The sequence below is a fragment of the Nycticebus coucang genome, chromosome 9 (genome assembly GCF_027406575.1).
Source record: "Nycticebus coucang isolate mNycCou1 chromosome 9, mNycCou1.pri, whole genome shotgun sequence".
Taxonomy (NCBI): domain Eukaryota; kingdom Metazoa; phylum Chordata; class Mammalia; order Primates; family Lorisidae; genus Nycticebus; species Nycticebus coucang.
The window spans coordinates 10,653,769-10,669,196 of NC_069788.1; the positions used below are offsets into that span (position 1 = coordinate 10,653,769).

The 15,428-nt window shown below is 38.6% G+C and overlaps 1 protein-coding gene across 2 annotated transcripts in view; it reads right to left on the bottom strand.

The window, feature by feature from the left end:
• Positions 1-15,428, bottom strand: part of CD109 (CD109 molecule) — a 130,423-nt gene that overhangs the window by 33,039 nt on the left and 81,956 nt on the right. For both annotated transcript variants that reach the window (XM_053603063.1, XM_053603064.1), the window contains 7 exons: positions 14,569-14,721; positions 8,960-9,034; positions 8,447-8,507; positions 6,363-6,498; positions 5,524-5,641; positions 3,668-3,781; positions 804-1,022 (listed from right to left, as the gene is read on the bottom strand). In XM_053603063.1, coding sequence (XP_053459038.1) covers positions 804-1,022; positions 3,668-3,781; positions 5,524-5,641; positions 6,363-6,498; positions 8,447-8,507; positions 8,960-9,034; positions 14,569-14,721 — 876 coding nt within the window. The remainder of the gene's footprint in view (positions 1-803; positions 1,023-3,667; positions 3,782-5,523; positions 5,642-6,362; positions 6,499-8,446; positions 8,508-8,959; positions 9,035-14,568; positions 14,722-15,428) is intronic.

Below are 15,428 nucleotides of genomic sequence, written 5' to 3' on the forward strand. Positions count from 1 at the left end.
ATTTTCTCACTAAATACAGTACCCTGTATTAACTAAAATGTGTTTGTCAACAGGATGTGAACTTAACTGGCACAGCTTCCATGGAACTAAAGTAAATCTGATGATATATTTAAGTGCCTACTATTCCTTGATTCTTACTTCAGATTTGTTAGTAAGTATTTACTTTCTAGTTACATTAGACAAAAATACCCCATGGAATGCCAATGAAAATGATAAAGGAAAAGGTGAAAAATGTAATGGAAGAAAAACCCTCCAAGGTAATTCCTATTATGATCCAAAGACAGGGATTAAACATCTTGACCAAAGTCATACTTGGCAGAGCAGGGATTCAAACCCTGGGCATAAGTGCTCAGGGGATGGAGTTTTACAGACTGTCTCCTCTGAAAAAAAATCAACAAAATTGCTTCTACCTCCACTGAGAAATTTTAACATTCTAAATGTACATATCAATTTGATTGTGATTTAATAAGATCCAATTGAACATGGCTTGTAGATGTCAATGACTATAAAAGAGATTTTACAGTCTTGACTATAGACTTTCATAGTCTTTCCTTTTTTCCATTACATTTTTCACCTTTAATCAGACTGATTAAATTTAAAGAGGAAATGGACAATTATTTCTAAAGCATACATGTAATATATTTTTACATACAGGAGAGAAAGCATTAGGCGTTGACAAGAGGGTGGGAGAGACAACCTAGTTACTGGATTTGCCAATAATTTAACTGAGAAATAAAAAACACTTGCTGTTTCCTTTCAATTACGTATTTCCATTTTGTTTATTGAAGCCTTCAAATATTTACCTTTACTAAAATCTTCTGGGTGATCGCATCAGAAGCAGTGGGTGAAACAGCTGTGACTGTGATGGGAATTTCTCCCAGGTGGGTGGGCTTGATGGGGAACAGGACGGTGGCCCCATCCTCCCTGGGGATCCGAATGGTTTGCTGATGCCCCGTGGCATTCACTTCATTCGAAGTCATTAGAATATCAAATTTGTCACTTTTCTCAAGGTTTACCTTAACCTGGAAGAAACAAATAGCAAAGGCTTTATGTAACAAACACCCTTCGGTAAAGTGTTGCTTTATCACCACCTATTAAATCTGTGAGGTTCAAGATTACCTGGAAAAAAACATTATTTCTTTTCTATGCTTTCTCCCTCTACTTCAACACATGTGGGGAAAGGACACTCTGCAGCTCCACTTCTGATCTCTCACTAACATTAAATTCTTTCATTATCTGAAACCATGAAGTGGTGAGGATGTGTACAGAAACGCTATTTCATATACCCCACAAGCCTAATTTAACTCTGGCATCCCAGGACATGCTGCTCCCATTAGAAAAATACGAGACAAACGGGATAAAGTATTATTGCACTCACTGAGAGTCTCTTTTAAAAATTATTCCAAGGAAAGCATGAATCAGACACGAGTCCTAAAGCCTATATTAGTTGTAAACTTTTGTCAGTTATCCCGAAGTTGCCAGTCTCGTCAACAATAGCTTTTCTCTAGTCCTAGATTTTATGAATTGTGTTCCCATTTATTTTCTCTACTGCGTCTCAAAATATTTTTGCAGAGACAATTATCATTCCCATTTTGCCAATGAAAAAACTGTAATTAAGCCATTTGCTGGTAAGTGGTAGGCTGGACATTGAATCTGGGCCTTCTGACTCTAAATCTTTTGCTTGTTACACTGCACCATCATAACTAGATTATAAAGTTAAATTAGGCTTGGCATCAGTAGCTCAGTGGTTAGGGTGCCAGCCACATACACCAGGGCTACCAGGTTCAAACCCTGCCCAGGCCTGCTAAACAATAATGACAACTACAACAAAAAAAAAAGCCGGGCGTTGTAGCAGGCACCTGTAGTCCCAGCTACTTGGGAGGCTGAGGCAAGAGAATGGCTTAAGCCCAAGAGTTGGAGGTTGCTGTGAGTTGTGACGCCACAGCACTCTACTGAGGCTGACATAGTGAGACTCTGTCTCAAAAAAATAAGTAAATAAAAAATAAAAAGTTAAGGGCGGCACCTGTGGCTCAAGGAGTAGGGCGCCGGTCCCATATGCCGGAGGTGGCGGGTTCAAACCCAGCCCCGGCCAAAAACCAAAAAAAATAAAAATAAAAAGTTAAATTAGAAAATAAAAAACTAATTTGCCCTATAGATAGAATAAAGAGATTATGGTATAAAGTTAATTATAAATCTGTACTTATTCTGGAGGAAGAATCAATCATTCGTTTAATACTACTGTGGGCCCAATCCCTGCCTTCCAGGGATGGGACTAGGTCAGGAGACACCAGGCACATGATTCAACAGGTCAACCTGGCAGGAAGCTGCTTTAGTAACTACAATCCTCGCACTTTGGGAGGCCCAGCTGGGAGGCTCCCTTGAGGGCATCCAGGAATTGAAGACCAGGTTGAGCAACACAGCAAGACTCCACCTCTACAAAAAAAAATTTTTTAAATAGCTAAGCATAAAATGTGGAAATAATTTAAATGCCCACCAACCCAGGAATGGATTAACAAACTGTGGTATATATACACCATGGAATACTATTCAGCCATTAAAAAGATAGAGACCTTACATCTTTGAATTAACCTGAATGGAGTTGAAACATATTCTTCTTAGTAAAGCATCACAAGAATGGAGAAGCAAGAATCCAATGTACTCGATACTAATATGCAGTCAGTAGATGATCTAACACATATCCACATAAAAGAAAAACTCAAATCAATTCAAGGTGAGGGACAGAAGTACTAGGGAGAGGAGAGCCAAGAGTGGGGCGAGCGTGCTCCCACTTAATGGGCACAATGTTGGGGTGTATGGCACACCTTTTGGCAGCAGGACACAAAGGTAAGAGGGACTCTACCTATCAAACGCAAACATTGTAACCTCATTTTTTGTACCCTCAAATTAACCTGAAATAATAATAAAAATTAAAATAAAAAAATTCAATGCTACCTTTTTTTAAAAACTCAATTTTAAAAATGAAGCTTTGAGGGTATGCTAATGTAATGTAATTTTTTTTTTTTTAAAGCCAGGCATTGTGTCACACACTTATAGTCCCAGCTACTCAGGAGGCTGAGGCAGGAGGATCACTTGAGCCTAGGAGTGTGAGGCTGCAGGAAACTATGATCATGCTGCTGTACTCCAGCCTGGGCAATACAGACAGACCCTGTCTCTAAAAAGATAGAAAAGTAAATCCTGGAAAATATAATGCACCTATTAACATGAGGACGACAAGATCATAACAGAAGGGGTGAGATGTGTCAGGAAAGGCATCTTAGTTTCAAGCCAGATCTTGAGCGGAATGACTTCCTGTCATCTGCAGCAGCACGGAATGGCAGTGAGACGTGGCAGCACATTTCAATACGGGAAGCTCAAAGGAAAATGCAGGAAGGGGGGAAAGAAAAAGCCACGCCTCGGCCACAATACAAAAAGATAGGTGGCCGAAGTGGAGGACTGGTGCTGAAACTGGAAGAGAAAGCTCGGACGTGCTCGGGGCATCCTCAGATATGTATGACCAGGGGAAATCATTGACGAAATATGTCTATTTTCAATCTCACAGAAATATATAAAATGACCAGTTGCCCAAACACTATACAACCCAGTCCCTGCACGTTATCCCCATTATCTCCTGAAATACAGATGATCAAGAAAACCTTCAGTGTATTACCTCAGTGGCATCTTTCAAATAATTGAATATGGTTATTTCCAAAACAAATTCTTCACCTCTGATAACAGAATAGGGAAGATTCAAAAAAATGAAAAATGGCTGAAAGGCTTGGAGCTGGAAAAAACACAAGGCATACATATTTTTAATCAGGTCAAAATTCTACACATTTTATGCAACTAAACACAGTCCTTATACAACCTTCAAAGCTTATAACTTCACCCAGAAATGTCTGCCTGCTTCAACAGAAAGCAAACAGCAACATATCTCAAATGAATAACAGCAAATTGACTCGATTTATGCTGTTTAACATAATAATGATTACACTTTACTTACTAAGTGCCTACTAGAAACCAAGTACTTTACATGAATTATTTTGTTTAATTATTACAACCCCATAAGGTCGATTATTAGGCTCCTAGTTTGTAGAAAAGAAAAATGAAGTTCTAAGATCTCTGTAACTAGTACACACTCATATTCCTGGCAGGTAGAGGAGTCAGAACGGGATCCCTGGCTGTCTGGTGTCCAAGCAAGTCGCTCTTCTATTGCGTTGTAGGGACCTCACTGATCTGCTTTAAACGCCACTGTGGAAATCTAAACGTGGGAGGCCCAGTGGTGTTCTGCTCATTCCCCTCTAAACACACACACACACACCCCTTTCTCCTTGATGAGCCAAATCTGCTATTGTTGGCCAAGTCTTGCAAGAAAAGGCTGAGCCCCTCACCTGCTTCTGAGGCTGAACCTTGATGAGTTTAGACCAAACCCCCCTCACTGGCAGCAGTAATGTCCCTGGAGTTTATTTGGACACTTTTGAAGGCATCAGATTGTCTCAAGGATCGGAGGGTGCTACTGGCACTCCGTGGGTGAAGGTCTGCAATGCTCAGGAGAATTGCTCCATGTTCCTCATGATTCTTGGACATCCCTTCACATATTCATGTAGCTAGAGCACTTACTTATAATGACCTAAGCTTACAGTCTAAACCCAAATCATTTTTTAATATGCACCGAATTTTTCATGAATACAACTATTTTATAAATCTGGAGAAGATCACACCTTGTTTTGTTTGTGAATTTACCAAAAGTCGGTCATTGTTTCAGAAATGTACATCACCACCACACACATATATCAAATTGCCTTTGCAACTGTTACTCACAGGGTGGTTCCCTGCAGCAAGCAGCCATCTAAATACGGCGCAACACCTTCCAGCGCAGATATGCCTGGTCACCAACATACTGAGATGTGGATTCCTTTCTTATACATTACTTTCTCTTTGTTTCTCCTTAGTATTTCAGTTAGGATAGCATACTGATTTTTTGAAAAGTTGTGTATGTAGGTATGTTATATTCTCTATGAATTTCATTCTGGGATGGTAAAAAGGCCAAATAAACTATCTGCTATAAAAAGGGGCTTTGGGTACAGCAGAAGTGAGAGCTTCTGGCCTAAGGCATCATATTCCCCTTGCCATGACTAATCTGGGAAACGGCATGTGACACAGTTGAATGGCAAATTAACGTGAAGACATGTGAGATAGAACACGTCTTGAGAAGTTCTGCTTATCCCTGACTAGGGGCACCTGGAAAGACTCTCTTCTGGCCTTTGGGGTGGTTAGATCAGGTCAATAATGAACTTTTCTATCATATCTAAATATGGACCTCACACATTCAGCAGTGTCACACATATCCTAAAACACAGTTCATATCCTAAAATACACAACAGATGAAAAGCCGAAGATGGAGCCAAGTAATATCCAGACTGTGATAAACATCATAAGCAATCATTTTCACAATCCACCGAGGAGCGGAGACTTTCTTAGCTTAACAGCAGTGGAACATTTAAGAAGCACCCTTCAGTGAAATACCTCCACTGGAGTAGTTGTTAGTCCAAGACCCAGGTCCTCAGAGATCACAAAACCAGTAGCCACCCAAGAAGTGATAGAATCAGGTACAGTAACCTCAAACTGTTGGAATATCCTGGATCTAAAGTCAAGGATAAACATAAAAGTCACAAAACCTGACATATTTCAAAATAAATCAATATAACCTAAACTATTTGGGGGGAGAATTTTAATTTTCCATATTGTTTACATATCTAAAGTTAAAACTATTTAAACAATTTATGCAAAAAACAGTACATACCAATTTCCCAAAGAATGGGTCATCAGAAGGTCATGAGACTACATGTTAATCCACATTCCCATAAAATCTTTTACAACGCTTCTATTTCAGAATGAACAATATTTTTTCATAAATTTTGCGTGGAGAATAAGATACATTTTCAAATTAGAACTCCAATTTTTTTCTCTCCGTTTTCAAGTTTTTTCTCTGTATCCCCATCAGTGCTATTATTTATATTTTTTTGGAAATTTCAGTCATGTCTTAGCTCAAGTGCACCTAAAGGGCTAACTATAAAATACTGTGTAGAATTCAAGATTTAACTGAGAATGGTGAGCTGTCAAAGAAGTTAAAACCACCCTTCACTTCAAAAAACAACCTACCCTCTCCTTCACAATACCCCACACACACATACACAATTTGTAGGTACCTACATTCAATAAACATCATTCTAAAACAAAAACCTCTTGGCCTACTCAGTTCTGAATCATTTATGTTTGTACTTACACAGTAGAAATACAGCAAAACTTATTTAAAACAAACACTAGACAAAATGTATACAGCAAGGAACTTTAGAAATTTGTACCCCATGTTGGTGTCTAGCCAAATCCAAGTCTCTGGAAAATGCTTTCTGACGTGTGGATTGCTGACTGAAGAAAAGTCAGCCAGTTCTACCATATTGCTTTCCTCCACAAACGTCTCAGCATATAACATGCCGTCATCTGGAAATAGACATTGACAACAGTTAGAGAAACAGTTAGCAGACAGACCGGGAAACTTCGTGCACAGAGTGAATGTCAATCACTTGAGACAGTTTCAAGCAACATAATATACTAGTGAGAAGATCAAGTCTCCCCCATGACAGTGAAAAGGCAGAAGAAGAGTCTCAGAAAAGGTAAAGGACATAATGTCACCAACACCAGCATGAGTATTCCAGTGGGCATCAGGTGGATGTGATAAATAAAGAAAAACCAAGACGGGTAGAAGTTGAGATGGACGAATGGAAAAAGATAGATGCTTGGAAGAATCTGAGGAAAGCTAAATATACCACATATCTTTAATACATAGAGGTCATAATAACTTCATAAAATCTACAAGACCATAAAATTAGCCTGGGCACCTATAGCTCAAGCAGCTAAGGCACCAGCCACATACACCAAATCCAGCCCAGGCCCGCCAAACAACAATGACCATTATAACCAAAAAATAGGTGGGCATTGTGACAAGTGTTTGCAGTCCCAGCTACTTGGAAGGCTGAGGCAAGAGAATCGCTTAAGCCCAGGAGTTGGAGGTTGCTGTGAGCTGTGATGCCACAGCTCTCTACCCAGGCGACAGCTTGAGGCTCTGTCTTTAAAAAAAAAAAACAAAAACGAAGACTATAAAATTATGTTTTAAGTTTCAGGACAGAGGTTCCGGTGTCCTGTGGGTAACAAAGAGCAAGACCAAAAAGACCCTGGGGCTTAGTGTGGAATAATTGAGAACATCTGACAGAAAGAGAGAATTTAACAACAGAAACTGTCAATTCTGGAAGCCTTTCCAAATGACGTCAGCATAATTCTACCCAAAAGGAAAGAGAATAACTTCTACAGTTAACCATTCTCATTTGTACATCTCCTGCCATCAAAACATTACGCGGCCTCTTCCTAAAAGTACATTTCTTTTTTTTTTTTTCCGGGTTAGTATGAGAGTACACGTGATTAAGTTACATTATTTGTGTTTGTAAGGTGAAGTCCAAAGTCTGATATGTAGCTGTGTCCCTCACCCAGGAAGTGTGCCATATGCCCCGTATATGGTACCCAGGAGCCCTCTCTCTTCTCAAGTTATAGTCTTGACTTTGTGATTTTTCTCTCATGTGGGCTTGTAGTTGTTAATTTACTGGTTTCAAATTAGAACTGAGTACATGAGATATTTGAAAAGTACATGCTCTATTACTGGGTGGCCAACTCCATTTAGCAGTTCAAGGAGCTAAGCTGGACAGATCTGACACTGCCCAGGCGGAACTCACACTGATTGGGGGGGGGGGTGTGTCTGGGTGTCTGTGTGTGCGTGTGTCTGTGTCTCTGTGTGTGTCTGTTTGTGTATGTGTGTCTGTGTGTGTATGTGTGTCTGTGTGTGTGTGTCTGTGTGTGTCTGTGTTGTGTGTCTGTGTGTGTGTGTGTCTGTGTTGTGTGTCTGTGTGTCTGTGTGTGTATGCGTGTCTGTGTGTGTATGCGTGTCTGTGTGTGTGTGTGTCTGTGTCTGTGTGTGCATACCAGCATACTTTATGGCATCTGAGCTATTTTCTAGGCGAACATGAAAAAGATAAAGAACAAACATGTTTCAAAACTATATTGCTCCTTTTAACTAACTCCAAAATAACAGTACAACTTGTGGTACAAATTGGAACCACAGGACCTTCCAATGTGTGTCCAAAAATATAACTACCTCAAAGAATTACAGACAGTAAATGGGAAGGATTCACTTCACAGTTCTCGACAGGAGCCCAAAAGACCAATCCATGCTGGATGTACTTCCAAGTACATTAAACTCCTAAATCTTAGGACAAGAGAACAGAAAATGCAAATCCCAATATCCTTAGTCAGCCAGAGAATACCTGTACTATATCGTTAATGTTGAACATCTGAGGTGAAAGACAGATACCGTACAAGCACCTTGCCAGGTTCTACTTACAAACACCGTCAATATAATCCTCTGTAAGATTCGCATCTGTCACTACCCAGAGGCCACATTCCTAGAAAGAATAATTTTAATTTTCTTTTAAAAACACAAGTTTAAATGTTCTCTGAGCCACCTCAGTGGGCTCCCATACTCCCGACACTCTCATTTTTGAATGCTTAGGTACACAGCTGCACATTCATTTGATCCGTTTCTCTTTCTCAACTTTCACACACACACTAACACACACATTAACATTTCAAAGTCAAGGATAATCTATAAAATATATTTATAGAGAAATATATGCATATGTAAGAAATTGTTCGATGACAATCTGTTAATTTCTTTAATAGTGAATATTTCCATTTGCTTTTAAAACTGATGATTACCTTTTCATTTCAAATTATACTTCTATAACACTGCCATTTGGTGACACAGTAAATAAAAGGTCATATGATCATGAATTCTGAAACTGTTTTCAACAGTAAAAGAGACTCATATATTTTTAATATAGCAAACTAAACATACCTGAAAGACTGCAAAGGAATTCATAAACATGCCTAAATAATAGCCTGTGTTATAAAGTTCCAACTCTTGGACCACCTACGGAGAAGATAAAATATGCAGATGAATAGATTTCACATCAACCTTCCACAGCATGTTTTATAAGTTATTTCTATAAGATACAGCCGTCAGGCTTAGGAAATCCAAAATGACATAAATTAAGGGAGTAATAAATATGTAAATGCCTTGTTCATGATCCAATCAGTCAAAACTACATTTCTTATTTTCACTCTGTTCAGCAATTCTGAGTTCCTAAGAAGATGGGACTTCAGTTTTGCCCAGAAGGAACTTATATGTCAGTGTTTGAAAAGACCAATGGGGGAAGTCACCGTTAAAAATGGCCCATACTTTCAGCAGAGATAAATAAGTTAAATCTGATGAAGATTAATATAAATTTTAAAAAATAGACTAAAAAAAGAATTTACAAAAGAGGAAATATGAATTTTTTTTTTTTTTTTTGGAGACAGAGTCTCAAGCTGTTGCCCTGGGTAGAGTGCTGTGGCATCACAGCTCACAGAAATCTCCAAGTCCTGAGCTCAAGCAAGTCTCCTGCCTCTGCCTCCCAAGTAGCTGGGATTACAGGCACCTGCCACAATGCCAGCTATTTGGAAATAGGAATTATTAATAAGCAAAAATAATATTCTGCTTCATTGATAAGCAAAGCAATGCAAATTACAGCATCAATGAGATACGGTTTTTTTCCATAATGAGATAGTTGCATGCGTCACATTGGCAATGCTATTTTTTTGAGAACAGTTTGCCTTGCTAACAAGAGTGGGTAAAACATGCTAAAAGAGTGAGCAAAACTAGCAGTTCTTCAAAAAATTAAACATAAAATTAGGATACGATATAGTAAATCCAGTCCTAAGTATATGCTCAAAAGAGCTGAGAACAGAAATTCAAAGGAAATACTCGCATGCCAATATTCACTGCGGCATTGGTAACATAGCATCCATCTCATGTTTTAATCCTCTTTTCCTCACTCAATAAAATGCACTTTCCAAGTTGCAGCACAAGCTAATGACAAGAAGATTGCTATCTAAAAATTATTCCTGGAAGAACCAGTACACTCAAATTATTCCGAGGCATTCAAGAGGCTCTCAGCAGAAATTAGCAAATTAGCTAAGAAAGAAAGGAGCCCAAATGGTCTACTACCACAGGCTCCTGACTCCCTCCTTCAGAGCCAACTCGGAGAAACAATCAAAGCAGCAGGAAACTCTGATATGTGGGATGAGAAAAAACCCTGGAAGAGTAGGTTCTGTCAGGAACAAGTGTTAGAAGGAAGTGGGTGGCTTCAGTCTGAGACAGAAGGTAGTGAAAGGCAAAAGTCAGAAGACAGGCTGGAGGAAAGTTTTATTTATTATTATTTAGACCAATATAAGGGTACATACAATTAGGGTACACTGTTTGTATTTGTTAGGTCAAGTCCAAGTTGTAGTTGAGCCCTTTACCCAGGAGATGTGCCCTACATTGTGCCTGGGAGCTCACCACACTCCACCCCATGGAGGGAAGGTTTTTAAATTCTGCCCTGTTTCTCTCCTATCATGCCTTGCCACTTCACTGCCCAAATCGCCAGGTGTCCCGAGGACAATACCAGGTCAGCAGCTGTAAAAACTGAAGGAAACAAGCAGATATGCTTATGGGCCTCAAGTCTTCATTTTTCTTCCCCTGCCCCTTCAGACCCTCAGGTTGATGGATAATAACCTCAAGAGACTGCAGTATCTCTTCCTGGTACTGTTTTTCCAGAAGAGTTTAACAGTGAAACCCCGTAGAGGCAAGAGTAGGAAGAATCAAGAGTAATTCTCTAGTCTAGACTCCTCTCTTTCAATTCCCAAGATTTATACATGTTGGAGGCTGATGTTCAACCTTCCCCAACAAGGGGAGCTATCATCAGAGCAGCTGCCAAGTCAACTAGACTTCAGAGGGTGTAACTAGTGTAAGAGAAAGACATGCAGCTGACAACACACAGCATGTGATGAAAAGTTAGTGAAAAAGTCAACTCGGGAACTCGAAAGAAGCATGGTAAATACACATAAGGAGATAAGAGGAGACATGAGCAATTAAGAAGTAAGAGCAAAAACCTAAGAACCAAATAAAAATAATAGATATTAAAAATACAATAGCTGACCTAAAAGACACATATAAGGGATCAAGGGATTCGGCAGACGAATGACCAGTCAGCTGGGAAAGGAACACCTTTTGAGAATACAGAAGAGGCAAAGTATAGAAAACACAACACAAGAAGCTAAGAGATGGTGAAGGATGGGAGTAGAAATGCCAGCTTCTGAATAACAGGACTCCTCGAAAGATAGAAAAACTAAAATGGAAAGGGGGAAATACATGAAGAAATAATAAACACAGATTTCCAGAATTAAGAAATGAAGAAAAAGCATAAATTCAAAGGGTAACCAATAAAAACACAGACTAAAATCCTCCATAAGCAACATGATCTGACTGGGGAAGAAAAAGAAGAGGAGACAACAGGAGAGACAGAAAAGGTAAGAGCCGGACGGCGTCTATGGCTCAAAGGAGTAAGGCACTGGCCGCATATACCGGAGGTGGTGGGTTCAAACCCGGCCCCAGCCAAAAACTGCAAAAAAAAAACAAAAAAAAAAGAAAAGAAAAAGATAAGAGCATACTGCAATGCTCATCCTGTTAGATGAAGATACAAATACCTTAGCCTTAGGAAATCGATAAGGATAAGGACGAGTAAATCAATAAGGTTAACTACATATGGTTCATGGGTTAAGGGCATTTAACGTAGTAACAAAAATAGACTATTTAACCTTTCAACTAGAAAAACAAAATTTGATCTAGCCTCCAGAAAGAAAAAGGAACAAAAAGGGAATAGTCTAAATTATTTTTAAATAGGAAATAAAATAGTAGAAAGAGTCCTAAATAGAATAAGAATTACCATGTTTGTAAATGGGTTAAAGAAGCTTATTAAAAGATATTGACTAAGGCTCCATGCCCGGCTCAATGGTTAGGGCGCCGACAGCCACATACACCAGGGCTGGTGGGTTCAAACCCAGCCCAGGCCTACTTAAAAAAAAAAAAAAAAAAAAAAAGTGACAACTACAACAACAACAAAAAAAAAAATAGCCAGGCATTATGGCGGGTACCTATAGTCCCAGCTACCTGGGAGGCTGAGGCAAGCCCAAGAGTTTGAGGTTGCTGTGAGCTGTGATGCCACAGCACTCTACTGAGAGCAACATAGTGAGATTATGTATATGTGTGTATATATATATACATACATATATATATATTTTTTTTTTACTATGACATTAAAAAACAAAAGGTTGGAAAGAAGTATGGAGAATCCTCAAAGAACTCAAAATAGACCTTCCATTTGATCCCACAATCCCACTACCAGGCATCTACCCAGAAGAAAAGAAATCATTGTATCATGAGGACATTTGCACTAGATTGTTTATCACAGCTCAATTTACAATCACCAAAATGTGGACACAACCTAAATGCCCATCAATCCATTAATGGATTAATAAACTGTGGTATGTGTATACCATGGAATACTGTTCAGGCATAAAAAAGATGGAGACGTTACATCTTTTATATTAACCTGGATGGAGTTGAAACGCATTCTTCTTAGTAAGAAAGGAAAAGCAAGTATCCAATGTGTTCAATTCTAATATGAAGCCAGCAGTCGAACTACTACGTACCCACACAAGAGAAAAATTCAACTCAGTGCAAGTCAGGGGGAGTGTGGAGAAGGGAGGAGGACGGGTGTGCTCCCACCTAACGGACACAATGTAAGGGTACACGGCACACCTCCTGGGTGCGGGACATAACACAACAGGGACTTTACCTAACAAATGCAAACATTGTAAGCCAATCATCTGAACTCTGATACCAATCTGAAATTTTGTTTAAATCAAAATATAATAATAATGTAATATAATATAAACTTATAAAAGATTGAAAATAAAAAGATGGAAAAATATACCAGGCAACTATGAACCAAAAGAATACTGTAATAACAATACTAATATCTAACAAAATTTAATATGAATATATACATACTATATTGTGTATTAACATAAACAGAAACAGAGCACACCCCCAGATAGGGGTGTGTGTGTATGTTTACGCATAAGTGTATAAGTACGTACACACAAATATAGAGGGGGAAGAAAAATCAAATTATGTATTTATCAAAGTATGTGTTTAGAAAGTGATAAAATAAGAGTTAAATCAAATGCAAGACTTAAAAACTTAAAGAATAATGTAAATTTAGGAAATGTCAATGAGAAAAAAAAAGGACCAATTGGTTTTTTAAAAGTTTTCTAAAAAGGATTGGTGCCTGTAGCTCAGCGGCTAGGGTGCCAGCCACATACACCAGAGCTGGCGGGTACGAACCCAGCCCAGGCCTGCCAAACAACAATGACCACCGCAACGAAAAATAGCCAGGGGTTGTGACGGGCACTTGTAGTCCCTGCTACTTGGGAGGCTTCAAGAGAATAGCTTGGGAGGCTTCAAGAGAATAGCTTGAGACCAAGAGTTTGAGGTTGTTGTGAGCTGTGATGCCATAGCACTTTACGGAGGATGACATAGTGAGACTCTGTCTCGAAAAAATAAATAAATAAATAATAATAAAAAGACTAAAAATATTAGTTGTATAAACTGAAGAAAATGTACAACTTTTCACAAGCAAATTAATTTTACAATATAATGACCAAATCAACCTTCAATATATATCTTTCTTCTTGATGTATTGTTAATAACAGAAACAATTAATGGACATAGATTATACAATCTATATTACAGCTGACAATGGTATACAAGGATGGATCAAGAATGTCTAAGTAAAAATGAAGTGACTAACAAATACAAGACTAGTTTATGTAACAGTCACACACTTCTTAGTTTGTAAATTTTCTGCAGATTGATGTGGTTTTACTACCCCCATAAGCTACCAATTCCTGATTGAATGGGGACTATAACTACTTATAACCATTATGTATAACCAAAATAGAAAGCACTTCAAAATTATCTAAAGCTCTTATAACCAATGTCCTACAGAATTGTGCAAATCAATTTCCTAATATTTTCTTGAGTGTTTTAAATAAAAATGCACTATGAAAATAGAGAAACTCCAGGCAACAGTTCTTCTTTTTTATTGTATATATGTATGAGGTACAATGTGATTTTTTAATATATGTATACATCGTGGAATGATGAAATCGGGAAATTAACATATCCGTCACCTCATATGCTTATATTTCCATGGTAAGAATGTTTAAAATATACTCTTAGCAATTTTCAAGTACACAGCATGTTACTAACTATAGTCCCCATGCAGTACAATAGATCTCCAGAACCTTTTCCTCCAATCTAATTTTAGCTGTATTTCTCACAACAGCCAGCAGGCACCTAACCACATAGGCTTCTTTGCAATAGAACCACTGTAATGCCAATTCTTTTTTATTTGGAATCTTTGCTGATTATACAAGCAAAGGTACTAACATTTCCTTTAATTATTAAAGTAATGTAATAAAGTTTCCTTCTTCTCTTTTAACTTGCATTTTTGCAATTAAAAAAACAGCTAAACTCACATTTTCCATTGTAATATCATTTGAAGTATTCATCAGATTCACACTTTTGTCAACAGCTACAATCCCAACTATGGAGCCAGGCTGTGTCACAGAGATCCTTAGAGAGACTTTCTCAGCTGGTCTTGCATTAGCTTTACTCCAAAATAGCTTTATCTAAAAAAGAGAGAAGGCAGGATTGACTTAGCCCAAGAATTTTCTGGTGTCAAAAAACTTATGTCACATTTTTAAAGCATTAATATTTACATGTCTTACCCATAGTAGATCAATGACTCAAAATCTAGCAAAGAATCTACATTTGCCTTTGTTCAGGGATAATTCTGAAAACCATATATAACCCTTCTGGAGAGAAAGAAATTAAATTAAAAAACTCCTCCCACCGTGTTTGCAAGTCATGACACTTCTCACAGTGATATAAATTTGAATTATGCTTCCTTTCTCTACCTCTCCTCGTCCCTTCCTCCACTCCCACCCCTCCTCCCCCAGCCTGTGCTGATGAGAAGACAGCAGTGTCTTAGAATCCAAGAGGGCAACAGAAAGAAGAAAGAAACTGCAGAAGCCTACATTCTGGCTGCATGGACTTAGGAACGAATGCAAGGAGAGCTCCCTGGGGACTCAGAGCTACCTGGAGGGCTCCTTCCAAGAACAGGTCAGGCCTCCATGCTCTGCCTCCATGGCTACCTGAACTCCCTCTGTCATTACATCAAAGAATGGTCCTGCTAATATTCATGAAGAACATCAGTCATCTCGTTGGCTTTGTCCTTAGGGCCTTTCTTTACCAGGAGTTATTTCACTAGCTGCAGCACAACATTCCACGGCACTGCGGCTGTACTGCCTGACCAAGAGGTCCTTCGTGTTCCCCT